Genomic DNA, 13,251 nt, shown 5'->3' on the forward strand with positions numbered 1-13,251 from the left:
ATGGCGCTGTTTAGAAGGTTCTTCTACCGGAAGCCGCCGGATCGACTTCTGGAAATCACTGAGAGGGTCTATGGTATGCTTCGAGTTAGTTTTTCTTGCCTTTTAATGGCATTATAGTTGATAATTTTGTGATGTGGTTAATGTAGTATAAGCTATGAGACTAAATTGTGCAAAATCCTTGCTCAAGGATAGGTGTACCAGAGAACTATTTCTTGTCTTCTGCCCCATAATCTTGAAGTTAAATCCTGTGATGAATTTGCATAATTTGCATTAAGACTGAACATGTTGCTGAATAGAGCTGATCCATACTTTCATGTGAGGAGATAGGTGTAAACTGTGCGACTCAATGTTATGTCGTGTAACAAGTTGTTTAGGATATTTACTACCATGAAATGCTAGAAAAGTTTGCATTCCCCTCCTTTGGTTTTTTGTTTGGTTTTGGTATTATTTGAAATAAAGGATTGCATGACATGGTTGATCAATTTTGTTGCGGACGACCTTTAAAGTTTCTTCATGACATTTTCCTTGTTGAACTGAGATCTCACCTTTTGCATGCTGGAAACAGTTCATATATTTGTGGTTTTGCAATATTTGGTATTAATGTTACTATTTAGATTAAATGATGCCATTTGTTTTGCTCTCAATGCAGTGTTCGATTGCTGCTTCTCTACTCAAGTGCTTGATGAGGACGAGTACAAGTCATACATGAATGGGATTGTACCTCAGCTACAAAGTCACTACCCTGATGGCGCTTTCATGGTTTTCAATTTCAAAGAAGGGGACAGTAGAAGCCTATTATCTGATTTGTTAGCTCAGTATGATATGACAGTCATGGATTATCCTCAGCAGTATGAAAGGTGTCCACTGTTACCCATGGAGACAATAAATCACTTTTTGCGATCAAGTGAGAACTGGTTGTCGCTTGAGGGGCAACATAATATTCTTTTAATGCTTTGTGAAAAAGGAGGATGGCCTGTGCTTGCATTTATGCTAGCTGGCCTTCTTCTTTACAGGAAACAATATACTGGTGAGCAGAAGACACTTGAAATGGTATACAAACAAGCGCCCAAGGACCTTCTTTCCCTTTTGACTCCTTTGAATCCACAGCCGTCTCAGCTCAGGTATCTTCAGTACATCAGTAAAAGAAGTTCTCCGTTGGATTGGCCATCATCAGATGCGCCTTTGGCTTTGGATTGCATGATACTTCAAGCCCTTCCTCGATATGAAAATGGACAAGGATGTCGACCGATAGTACGAGTATATGGTCATGATTCTTCTTCCAGATTGTCCAATATAACTACAAAGCTTTTGTTTTCATCTTCTAACATGTCAAAAGATATACCTTACTTTCAAAAGGTAATAACATATTAAATTTTAAAGTTAAATTGGAATTGGTTACCACAACTATTTACTTTAACAATATCTTGGGTTCACTAGGCTTTGTTGATGATTATGATCTTTGTTGCAGGAAGAGTGTGATCTAGTAACAATAGATATCCATTGCCATGTTCAAGGAGATGTTGTCCTTGAGTGCACCCATTTGGAGGATGATCTAGTGAGCGAGAAAATGATTTTTCGAATTATGTTCCATACTGAATTTGTTCGAGCAAATGTTTTGATGCTGACACGTAACGAAATAGATGTTCTTTGGGATACAAAGGACCTTATCTCGAGGGAATTCACAGCAGAGGTACAATTTTGCATGGCTTGTGCCAAGTTCCTCAGTTTCTGGTACCTTACTGGTTGAAAATCTACTTCTCTGTATCAGGTACGCTTCTCAGATGCAACTTCACTCCTGTCAATCATCACCACAGAAGCTGTGAACGAAGCTGACGAAGATGACAGTGAAACAGAAGTTGCCACTCCTGAAGAATTTTTTGAGGCAGATGAGATCTTTAGCAGTTTCGTTGATGCGCAGGATGGTAAGGTGGTATCGGATGACTATCCAGTTGCAGTTAGTACCCATGTTGATGAAGCCCAGGTTGATGAATCAATGGTGGACGACGCCCAGGTGGATAATTCTCTGGTTGATGATGAAGCCCAGGTGGATAAATCTCTGGTTGATGAAGCCCAGGTGGATAAATCTCTGGTTGATGAAGCCCAGGTTGATGAATCCATGGTGGACGAAGCCCAGGTGGATAAATCTCTGGTTGATGAAGCCCAGGTGGATAAATTTCGGGTTGATGAAGCCCAGGTGGATAAATCTCTGGTTGATGAAGCCCAGGTTGATGAATCCATGGTGGACGAAGCCCAGGTGGATAAATCTCTGGTTGATGAAGCCCAGGTGGATAAATTTCGGGTTGATGAAGCCCAGGTGGATAAATCTCTGGTTGATGAAGCCCAGGTTGATGAATCCACGGTGGACGAAGCCCAGGTGGATAAATCTCTGGTTGATGAAGCCCAGGTGGATAAATCTCGGGTTGATGAAGTCCATGTTGATAAATCTCGGGCTGATGAACCCAATGTTGATAAATCTCTGGTTGATGAAGCCAACGTTCATAAATCTCTTGTTGATGAACCCAAGGTTGATAAATCTCTTGTTGATGAACCCAAGGTTGATAAATCTCTTATGGATGAACCCAAGGTTGATAAATCTGTGGTTGATGAAGCTTGGGTTGATGAAGGTCGTCATGACATTCCCTTGAAGGATGAACTGGAACAACATGCATTTCAAGAGTGTACTATGGATAAGGCCAGCAGCATTCATGGCAGCCCGGATCCTCTTAGTAACTTGATGCAGATTGGGCAAGCCAAACAAGAGTCGAGGTATGTGTTTTCCGAGGTTGTCACCGATGCAGAAACCTTGTGCAAGAACGATGGTAAGCTCAACAAGTTTGAAGAAGAGGATAATAAACAAATAGAAGCAGTGCGCTTGATGATGAAAAGTGAAAAGGAAGGTTCAAATGAGAAATTAGGTGTTGATAATAATGAGCACATGGGCCTTTCAATTGCCCATATGAAACAGCCGGTGCACAGATCAAGATCTGATCCAGATGCAGTTGTTACCAGTAAGAAAAGTAAGAAGCAAGATTCACCGATAGCCAGAATAGCTAAGCCAAATGCTGTAACGAGGTGGATACCTTCTAACAAAGGTTCTTACATGAATTCAATGCATGTACATTATCCTCGGTCAAGACATAACAGTGCTCCAGAATTATTAGCTCTTTGCAAGGATTCTGTATCTGGAGGGAAAAAAAAGCCCCAATCTGCTCCTGCATCCCACACTGCTTCTCCATTATTTCCGGATTTATCAGTAGCCGTAGCCAAAACGGCTCGTGCCCCAACTTCTCCCTCTAAAGCACAAGTCATACAAGAGCCCAATGAACTTAGTCTAGTAGAGCTGCACACCAAACATACTTCTTCATCTTCCATCTACAATTCTGCATTGGAAGCACCTTCATCACAATCATTATCAGAAAAACCTGCTTCACCATTTACATCAATTACTCATGACGAAGAACTAAGCTTGTCGCTTCTGCCTCCACCTCCACCCCCACCCCCACCTCCACTTATAGCTCTGTCTATATCTCCATCCCCACCAGTGCCCCAGTCTCAACCCACGACCACACCTATTCATGTGCCTCCCCCTCCCCCTCCATCCAAGCTTACAACCATTCCTCCACCTGTGCCTCCCCCTCCGCCTCCATCTCAGCCCACTCCCATTCCCACAACTTCGCCTCCATCTCAGCCAATTTCCACCCCCGCACCCCCGCCTCCGCCTCTTCCATCTACTCACACAGTTACTTATTCATTGCCACCACCAGCGCCACCTGCACATGCATCACCTCCATCATTCCAGAATGCAACTTTTCAAGTATTATCTTCGTCTACCACCCCTGGGCCTTCAACTCCCTCACCATTGTTTGTGGATTCTAACTTAGCTATCAATTTGCAAGGAAACCTAATTCCTCCTCAAATACCCATACCTCCTACCTCGTCTAGTGTGGAGAATACCAGTACGGTTATCCCACCACCCCCTCCACCTCCACCACCCCCTTGGTGTACTGTTGTTCTAGTATTAGCAAATTCTTCAACTCCAGGTCAATTTCCATTTACTTTTCACTCTGCTTATCCGTCACTACCTCCTAATCAGGGCGTTTATTATTTCCCTCAATCTCTATCTCAACTGACTGGTGCTCCACAACCAACATCAATACCTCCCGGTCTTCCAGGATTTCCACATCCCCTTGCTTTATTTGGAACACCTACTCAACCTTTTCCGTCTCCTTCTCCTGCAAGTGGTGCTACACTAATTCAGCCTCCACCTCCCGCTAATGATCCTTCTCCACCAATCCCACCATCTATTGTTTCTAAAGCAGCACCTCCTCCTCCACCACCACCTCCTCCTCCACCGCCAACCTCTTCCGCTGCTGAAACATTACCTCCTTCAACATCATGTGCTCCACCACCCCCACCGCCGCCCCCACCGACTCCTCCTTGTGCTACTGCACCTCCCCCACCCCCTCCACCTATTGGAGGAGCACCACCTCCCCCGCCCCCTCCACCTTTTGGAGGAGCGCCCCCTCCACCACCACCTCCGCCTGGAGGAGCACCACCTCCACCACCACCTCCACCTTTTGGAGGAGCACCACCTCCACCTCCACCTCCTCCTGGAGGAGCACCACCTCCACCTCCACCTCCTCCTGGAGGAGCACCACCTCCACCACCACCTCCGCCTGGAGGAGGAGCACCACCATCACCCCCTCCGCCCGGAGGAGCTCCGCCTCCACCACCTCTTCCTGGGGGTGGCCCTCCTCCTCCCCCTCCACCAATGGGAGGAGGCCCACGTCCACCACCTCCTCCTGGTGGTGGTCCACCCGGCCCACCACCGCCACCAGGTGCACCAGGAGGAGGAGGTCCACCACCGCCACCAGGTCCACGAGGAGGTCCACCGCCCCCACCTGGAGGAGGTAGAGGAATGGGTGCTGGTAGAGGGCAGGCACGCCCCGTAGTGAAAAAATCCAATTTAAAGCCACTTCACTGGAGCAAGGTGAGCCGGGCACTAAAAGGAAGCTTGTGGGAAGAATTACAAAAACAAGGAACCCCTCAAGTGTATTACTCTTCCTCTCTTTGTTAAATTTCTGAAGTTAGAGATGATCCATTAATTTTTTATCATCTTCAATATCTTTTGTAATTTCTTTCAAGTTCTTATAAGGAATCAACTGAATAATCATCTTTTTAATGAATTTATTCCATTCTTGATTTCTTCAACTTACTTATGTACTGCCCTCTAATTCTACTGAATAATTATTTAATGTATTCATCTATATGAACTATGCCCTGTTGCTTGGTTTTGAGATCTTATACTGTGTGGATTTTATATCATCTATGAGCATGGAGTTTTAATGAATTTGTTGTTATCTCTCTTAATTATTTGAAGTTACTGATTTCTTGTCCACTAATTCTAGTGCACCAGAATTTGATGCGTCCGAACTTGAGACTCTTTTCTGTGCAACAGCCCCGGCAAAAGATAAAGGCAAAGGTGGGGGCAAGAAGGTTGCTGAAGCTAAGCCTACCAAAATCCAGCTGGTAATGTAGTAGTGTCAATCCAGTAATTTGTTTTTCTTATTTTTGGGGGCATCTGTTGCAAGTTTTTGAAAGTCTATCGGGTAATTTGTTTTCTTCAAAATACACTTTTTGGGATAATCTTTACAAGTTTTTTCAAAATCTCTATAGAAAAATGAAATAGAGGCTGGTATATATTCTCGTCACATTGTGTCTTTGGATAAACTATATAATATATTTTCTTATTCTATAATCTCATGCCATCTTGTAGATTGACCTAAAGAGGGCCTATAATGTTGAAATCATGCTTACAAAAGTGAAAATGCCACTTCCTGACATGATGGTAAGCTAAACTAGTGCATCTTTTTCTGTCAATTGTTTGTTTTTGCATTGTTTAATGTTAATAGCAAATTTATATGTTGAAGCCATTTTTCGAATGAAATTTTGTGTGGCTACATTGGAAATTTCTTTTGATATACTGGATGGTTTGCTTTCGCAGGCCGCGGCACTTGCTCTGGATGACACAATTCTGGATGCTGATCAAGTAGAAAATCTAATAAAATTTTGTCCAAAAAAGGAGGAGATGGAGCTTCTCAAGGTGAAATTTCAGAAAGACAAACTAACATATGCTCAATTTATTTAGTGAATTTGTAATAACTGTTATACTATCACTTTAATTGATTTAGCATTATTTCTTTAGACGTACACAGGTGATCCAGAGATGTTGGGAAAGTGTGAACAGGTATTTTAATTTGTTTCTGATGAAATAAAGTCACATGATTTTTTCATTTTTGTCTGAGACATTTTCCATGTTTTAGTTTTTCCTAGAGCTGATGAAGGCACCACGAGTGGAGACTAAATTGAAGGTTTTCCTTTTCAAGATTCAATTCAACTCTCAGGTTTGGTTGATGTTAAGAATTACTACTTGATAAAATGTGCATAATTTTCTTGGATTTCACTTTCATTTTTTGTCCTCCCAGCTTTCTGATTTCAAAAAAAGCTTGGTTATTGTACACTCTGCCTGTGAAGAGGTAAACCGATAGATTCTAGTGAGTTTATGATTTACCCATTTAGTTACTTAGAATAAATTTGACATCTTCAGGTCCGTAACTCCACCAAATTGAGAGAAATCTTGCAGAAAATATTAGTTCTTGGAAATACATTGAATGAGGGAACTGCTAAAGGTATGCATATTTTGAGTAAATATTGTTTAAATTTAGGATGTTTAATTTTAATGTCCTGTCATTTAGGTGCTGCTGTCGGATACAAACTGGATAGTCTTTTGAAACTGACGGATACACGGTCAACCACTTGCAGGATGACACTTATGCATTATCTTTGTAAGGTATCTGCATATACCATTTTTGACACTAGCAGAATTACTTCTTCCTTCATTTACTAGTTACATATGTTGATATTCATGTTTTCTGATTAATAGTACATTATACATCTTCCTTGAGTCCTACCGCATTTTTGATTTACAGGCACTTGGCGCGAAGAATCCAGATCTTCTAGACTTTTACAAAGATCTTCCTAACCTGGAAGCTTCCACCAAGGTTCTTATCTCAGCTACAATACAAGATTTATGACTTTTACAGCCTTAAATTGATCGGGAATGACTTCCTTTTCTGTAGATTCAACTAAAGTCATTGGCAGATGAAATGACATCTATCTCCAAGGGTTTAGAGAAGGTGAAGCAGGAAATGGATGCTTCGGAACATGATGGTCCTGTCTCCGAAATTTTTCACAGGGTACAAATTCTAGACCATCTTGTACATGCTAACACAATTTTCTGAACCAAAATTTTCGTGTCGCTGTGTTTGGCAGACGTTGAAGGAATTTGTTGGTACTGCTGAAAGTGAAGTGACTGCTGTAATGAATACATATTCTCTTGCGGTAAAATTCCACCTATTTTTTATATCCTTTGGTAATGTGGTTATTATTCATGGTTTGAGCCATTTGGTAGGGTAAAAATGCTGAAGCAGTGGCTACATACTTTGGTGAAGATCCTAACCGAACCCCTCTCGAGCAAGGTAACTTGAAAATTCTGGGGTGTGCCATTCACATTTCAGACTGCTGAGCCAGTGTGTTTTAATTTATCCAGTTACTGCAACCCTCTCAAACTTCGTGAAGCTATTCCAAACAGCCTGCGATGAAAACATCAAGCAGGCTGAAGCAGACAAGAAGAAGGCTCAAAAGGAGGCTGAAGCTGCAGAGAACGCGGCCAAGAATTAAATATGAACAAAGAAAGTAAGAGAAACATTGGAGACAGCCACTGCTGGATCAACCAGCAATGCGCATCCGGAAAAAAAAAGAAGCCGGAAGGGCGCTGTTGAGGCTTTGCAAAACCTCAAGGTCTGCAAATGGAGCAGTTACGAGAGTGCCAGCGGCTCTTTCCTGGCTGCTTTAGATGACGCAGGCAGCTGATACGCTAGTCTCGGGGCTGTACTTAATGGAGAAGGGCTTATTCACAAACCAAGTCATCAGAGGCAGGGGCCAGAGCTGGGGGAGGCTCGAGCACCCCCAGCAACATTTTTCTAAATTTATTTATTTTCGGAAAATTTTGGCTTCAACACATAAGCAGCTGGAATTTTTCGACTTTAGCTCCCTCCAAGCTCTATATAAATATGGTCCTGCTTCTGATCAGAGGTATGTTCGGTCGGCCCACTCATCTATCTCCGAGATAAATGTTCAGCACAGGTGGAATTGATCGGGGGTGCTCGAGCTCTCGTGTCCATGTCCGACATCAGCTACGCGAGGACATCCTGGAACTATAATGAAGATTGCTGATACGAAAATGCTTCATGTACAGAGAGCACTAACCATCTAGTTAGAGATTAACACTGATTCTTTGCTGTAGCATAGAAAATGGCTGGGTTCCTCCTTGTAGAGGGAAGAGAACCTTCCAAGAAATTTTGTTGTACAGCAGTTAGTTGATATAGAAAATAGGCTGTGTTAGTCAAATATAGATATAGTAACCTTTTTTACAGGAAGTTTTAGAATACATGATTCATTCATTAATGAAAAAGCATTCGTTTTATTGCGTTTTTATATTCTTATTAATTGATAACTAGTGTTTTTTGTTATAGAGAAATATTGGAATTTGATTGATTATAGAATATTTCCTTTATGTTTCGTCTTTTAGGGTATTATAGTTATAAATAGACTTGTCTATTCCTATGCCATTCTTTTTTTTTTTTATATGAAGGAAGTAGTCCTTTCTTTCTATGGAAGCCCACTCTTCACTGAACATAACTCCTCTATTTTGATGGAGACAATCATTTCTATATATGGAATGTTTCACTTTCAAGTTATTGATTTATTTTTGTTCATTATGTTTATATTAGGCTAATAACATGGCCCCAATATGTCCAATTTCCATTATTATAGGTTTTCTGTATCTCCCAATTCAGCCATGAGTAGAAGAACTTCATCTCTTAACATAATCGACAGATTGATTGTCTATCCAAGGCGCACTCCGAGCTAGCTCAATCGTCAATTTACACCATCGGATAAGTGACAAAATTTTACATCTAAAGAGAGGGAACTTCATTCGTCGATTTAAGACCAAGACAAGAGATGTACTACTAATTCTTAGCATGGCCCCATGATTGAACTTGTTATAACACCATCTCCTTTGTCATGTAACATATACAAATGAATGGCCTTCATCTCACAAGTTTTGGGATTACTTAGACCAGTCCATCTTTTGTGACAGCAAAAAGTGAAAAATAATGCATGTGAGATGGGGTACATTTTAGGGAATCACAGATGCATTGCATATTCGGACACACATCCATTTCGTCACAACCTTTATGATCATATATAGAACTATAGAAGACTATTTAATCGACTTATTTGGCATGGTCAATGTAGCTTCCAAGTAGAGAGATGGGAAAGATACCTAGTGTCAACTGTATCACAGAGAGTGCAATTTTTTCCCCTTCTTATACGGCAACCTTTTTTTTTATAATGTTATTCTATCTTAAATTCTTAGTATTTCTTTCAATTTCTGTTTCAATTCCATATAAGTCTAATTAATAAGTATGATTGATATATCCACCCAGTTAATATACATAATTATGAGTTTTACTCCTTTGCTTGTAATAGATCTCACAATTAATTAAGGTATATAGTCTTTAAGCTTTACTTTTTTAGTAATAAATGTCAACCAAAGATCATTAATAATAATTATAATAATAAATGCTATTAAAACTATAGATTTAATAGTATAACACGTAAAGTTGCGAGACAAAGAATAGGACCTACCAGTTATGAACTTATGATGATATTAGCATTAACTAAAATGAAGCACATAATTTTTTGCAGAAATGTGCTAGTAACAGAAAACTTGGAGCTTGATCACAGAGTTTAGGGAACTACTAGTATTATTTGTATTTTCTTGATAAATAAACAATCCTAAACATTTGGTGCTGCAATACAAAGCCGACTAAATTTTACTTACAATATCAAATTCATCGTCTCCACTATCTCTCCAATCATCCAATTCCCATTTGGGAAAGCAATGAAGCTTTTGGCTAAGAATGAATTGAAATAACCAAGATTCAATTTTTTTTTTTCAATTGACTGCTAAAATTTCATCTCCCTTCTCTCATCTTTAAAAACAATCAAGATTATCATAATCCCTCCGTTTCTCACCTTCACCACCTCTCATGCTATCTGCATCTAGCAGCATTCAAGAATCCCATTTAATCACTATGAAAAAAAAAAAGAATTTCAAGAAAGCAATCCCAAAACCTTGGCTTTTGCACAAAACTCATCTCCCATTACATGGATTTCGATGATGTGAGAGAATTCTTGATCAATATGGTGATCCCTTTTGCAGCTTCTCCAAAACAAGTAGCCAACAACTGTATCAAGATTGAGTGTCAAACCATACAAGTAGGCAATCAGCATTCCCTCAACAAGAATGGCTGACTGATTTAGGCCTTGATTATAGCCTTTAACAACTCTGTATTGAAAGAGGGCTTCAATGGCAGCCAATCCCAAGTTGATAGGCAGAGCCAACGACAATGCAGTTGCACTTCTGCCCTTGATCACCAGGCACGCCTTGATGATCGCCATGAATCCACCGCTCCTCTCCACTGCAGATGAGACCAAGGCCAGGTTGCAGATGATGTACGCGTGCGCAAGGATGATGGAGTAGAGAATGATCCCAACTGCCGAGAGGAGGATGGAGGAAGAGGGCGACGAGAGGCCTAAAAAGTTGAGGCAGTTGAAGAAGATGGCAATGAGGAAGAAGGATGTGGCATTTGATGCAAGAATGAGTAGTGTGTTGCATAGTTGGGTGATGAGGAGTGGTTTGAAGGGTGTGTTGTTGTTGTTGTTGTTGGGGTGTAGGGCTCGGATCACGGCTGCTTTGGCGAGGAGGAGGGACGAGTAAGAGAAAGGGGAGACGAAGAGGAGGGCGAGGATGGTTTGGGAGAGCTTGAGGTTGAGGAGGTTGAGAAGAGGTGAAGATGGAGGGAAGCCAGCCGCGAGAAAGAGGGTGGTGAGGCGGTTGTGAACTAGTGGGAGAAGGCGGGAGGAGGATACGAGGGCCGGGGCGAGGAGGGATGAGACGGCGAAGGGGAGGAGGAGGAGGGTTGGGGTGGAGGTGAGGTGTTGGTAGTTTTTGAGGAAGGTGAAGATTGACCTTCTTATGATTGTTTTTTCCATTTCTTGATGTGGGAATTTTGGTGGGAGAGAAATGGGGAATGTGATATGTGATAGTTTGAAGGTGTTGATGTTTGGTTTTTATGGATGAAATGGATTGGCCAACAACTAGAAGCATAGGTGGAGTTGTCTCATCTTTGTTTTCATCTATTCTTCTTGGTTAGGAGTCCTTTTGTATGTGTCTTTGTGATCATCTCCATTCACTATTATGATGTTTCATCTCTTATTTTTTTATGTGATGATAGGAAATGGGCTAAAAGGAAACTTTTTATTTCATCTAAGCCTTTAGTGGAATTAGATGAAACCTATGTGACTTAGAAGACATGAAAATAGATGAACTCATTACCTGATCTATGATGATATAAACTATGAGTTGTCTGTCAGTTAATGGAAAAGTATATACAACAGTTAGGTACAATGATTAGCATATGCTTACACATTATTATACATATCATACTTATATATATGCATATATTATTCTTGTGAATGTGTGTGAGAGAGATGGATATATTTGGATGAAGAATTTTGGAACAAGTAATGTTACATGATAAAAGGTGAGAGAGCTTAGGAATTAAGGCAAGAGTTTTCAAGCATTGCTTCAGGTTTAAATTAAAAAGAGTAATAGAGATTCCTTGAAATAGACTCGTAGTATAAACTAGTATGATGATAAAATATTAATAGAATTCAAGGTTTTAATTTTTCAATCACATCATAATTACATAAAACTTTTGCTAAAATTAAGAATCTCTCACAAAACTGCATGATGCCAATTGCCAGGTAATCGAAATGACATTGGTTTCAACTTTCAATTATGTTGAAATTTCAAAAAATAATAATTTTCTTATAATTGAGGCCAGCAAGGGAAAATGATTCAATATTATTAGTTCCTTATTTTAGAAAACAAAATTTGAGTATAATTTTAGTTTTCTTTATAACACACAATTCATTTAATCTGAAAAAGGTGCTTTTTGATTTTTTGAATTTAAAATTGCAATCAAAATTCAATAACATTTTATTGTTTTTTAGACGAACGGTTGATTATATCTTACAACTGAGGTGACTATATACAACTGCCACATATGTTAAATTCAATTGAACCATTATTTGTGTTTCTATGATAATTACGTTGTTATAAAAAAATAATAATTGAAATATAGATTACAATTATCAGAAAGATACATAAAATGCATTATCAGAAGATGTATTATTATAAATAACATGGAATTGAAGGTTTCTATTTGATCATACATATATACCCTATACTTGTGGACAATAATTTGTGTGGTGTCTCTCTCCTTACAAGAACATCCACAATGGCAATAGGCCAGTCATAGGCCAGCCACTCTCTCTCTCTGCCACGTCAGCAGCACTAAAAATTCACCTGTCACATCAGATTTAAAGCCGCAATACAAATAATTCAAAATATACTACATTTACGGAATTAAAATTACGATTAAATTACGGAATTAAATTTACGAGACATATACAAAGAAAAATTCATTAATTGCATTAAAAAAAAGGTACATAGATAAAAAAAAAATTACATAATAAAGAAAAAAAAACTATCGGCGTGCAGCCTTCTTCCGTGCCCACAACTCTTCAATTATATCCTTTTGGAGTTGAATACGAGCATCCACTTGGCGTATGTCGGCATATTCCTTGAGGCGACCGATTTCATCGTGAGAGGTACCCTACGTCGTACGCTAGGGGTGGCTGCTCCAGTGGCTTGGACCTGGCTTCATCATCATCGTCTTAACTAGTCGGGCGTTGTACGCCTTCGTCTTCGACATCATGTTGTGCATGATAATACAATGCGCACATTATTTGGGAAACGCATTTGGACATCCCACAAACGCGTTGGACCCTTATCAATCACCGCTTGCAGGTGGACAACGGTGAAACCGCGACCGAACCGCCGGTTCCGGACGGTTCCGAACCGCCAACGCAATGATAAATTTAAACATAGTTAATCCTTATATTAAAACTATACTCCATTATATAAAACATTGCTGAATGATCCGGTTTATGAGTTTTATACTCTTATATAAATAACTTTCATTTTTAGATTTG

The 13,251-nt window shown here is 40.0% G+C and overlaps 2 protein-coding genes across 2 annotated transcripts; one reads left to right on the forward strand and one right to left on the reverse strand.

The window, feature by feature from the left end:
* LOC125189242 (formin-like protein 20) lies at window positions 1-8,556 on the forward strand. Its single transcript, XM_048086538.1, has 18 exons — window positions 1-73; window positions 650-1,356; window positions 1,469-1,690; window positions 1,769-1,927; window positions 2,585-5,052; window positions 5,409-5,529; window positions 5,777-5,848; window positions 6,005-6,103; window positions 6,206-6,247; window positions 6,324-6,404; window positions 6,486-6,536; window positions 6,608-6,689; window positions 6,756-6,850; window positions 6,990-7,061; window positions 7,140-7,256; window positions 7,333-7,401; window positions 7,472-7,538; window positions 7,610-8,556. Exons 1-18 carry the CDS (start codon window positions 1-3, stop codon window positions 7,738-7,740), a joined length of 4,728 nt encoding a protein of 1,575 aa, XP_047942495.1. The 3' UTR covers window positions 7,741-8,556.
* Window positions 8,557-10,242: 1,686 nt separating this feature from the next.
* On the reverse strand, window positions 10,243-11,184 carry LOC125189243. Its single transcript, XM_048086539.1, has one exon. It carries the CDS (start codon window positions 11,182-11,184, stop codon window positions 10,243-10,245), a length of 942 nt encoding a protein of 313 aa, XP_047942496.1.
* Between the last annotated feature and the right edge of the window lie 2,067 nt (window positions 11,185-13,251).

This window comes from Salvia hispanica, chromosome 5 (assembly GCF_023119035.1).
Source record: "Salvia hispanica cultivar TCC Black 2014 chromosome 5, UniMelb_Shisp_WGS_1.0, whole genome shotgun sequence".
In the NCBI taxonomy this organism is placed as follows: domain Eukaryota; kingdom Viridiplantae; phylum Streptophyta; class Magnoliopsida; order Lamiales; family Lamiaceae; genus Salvia; species Salvia hispanica.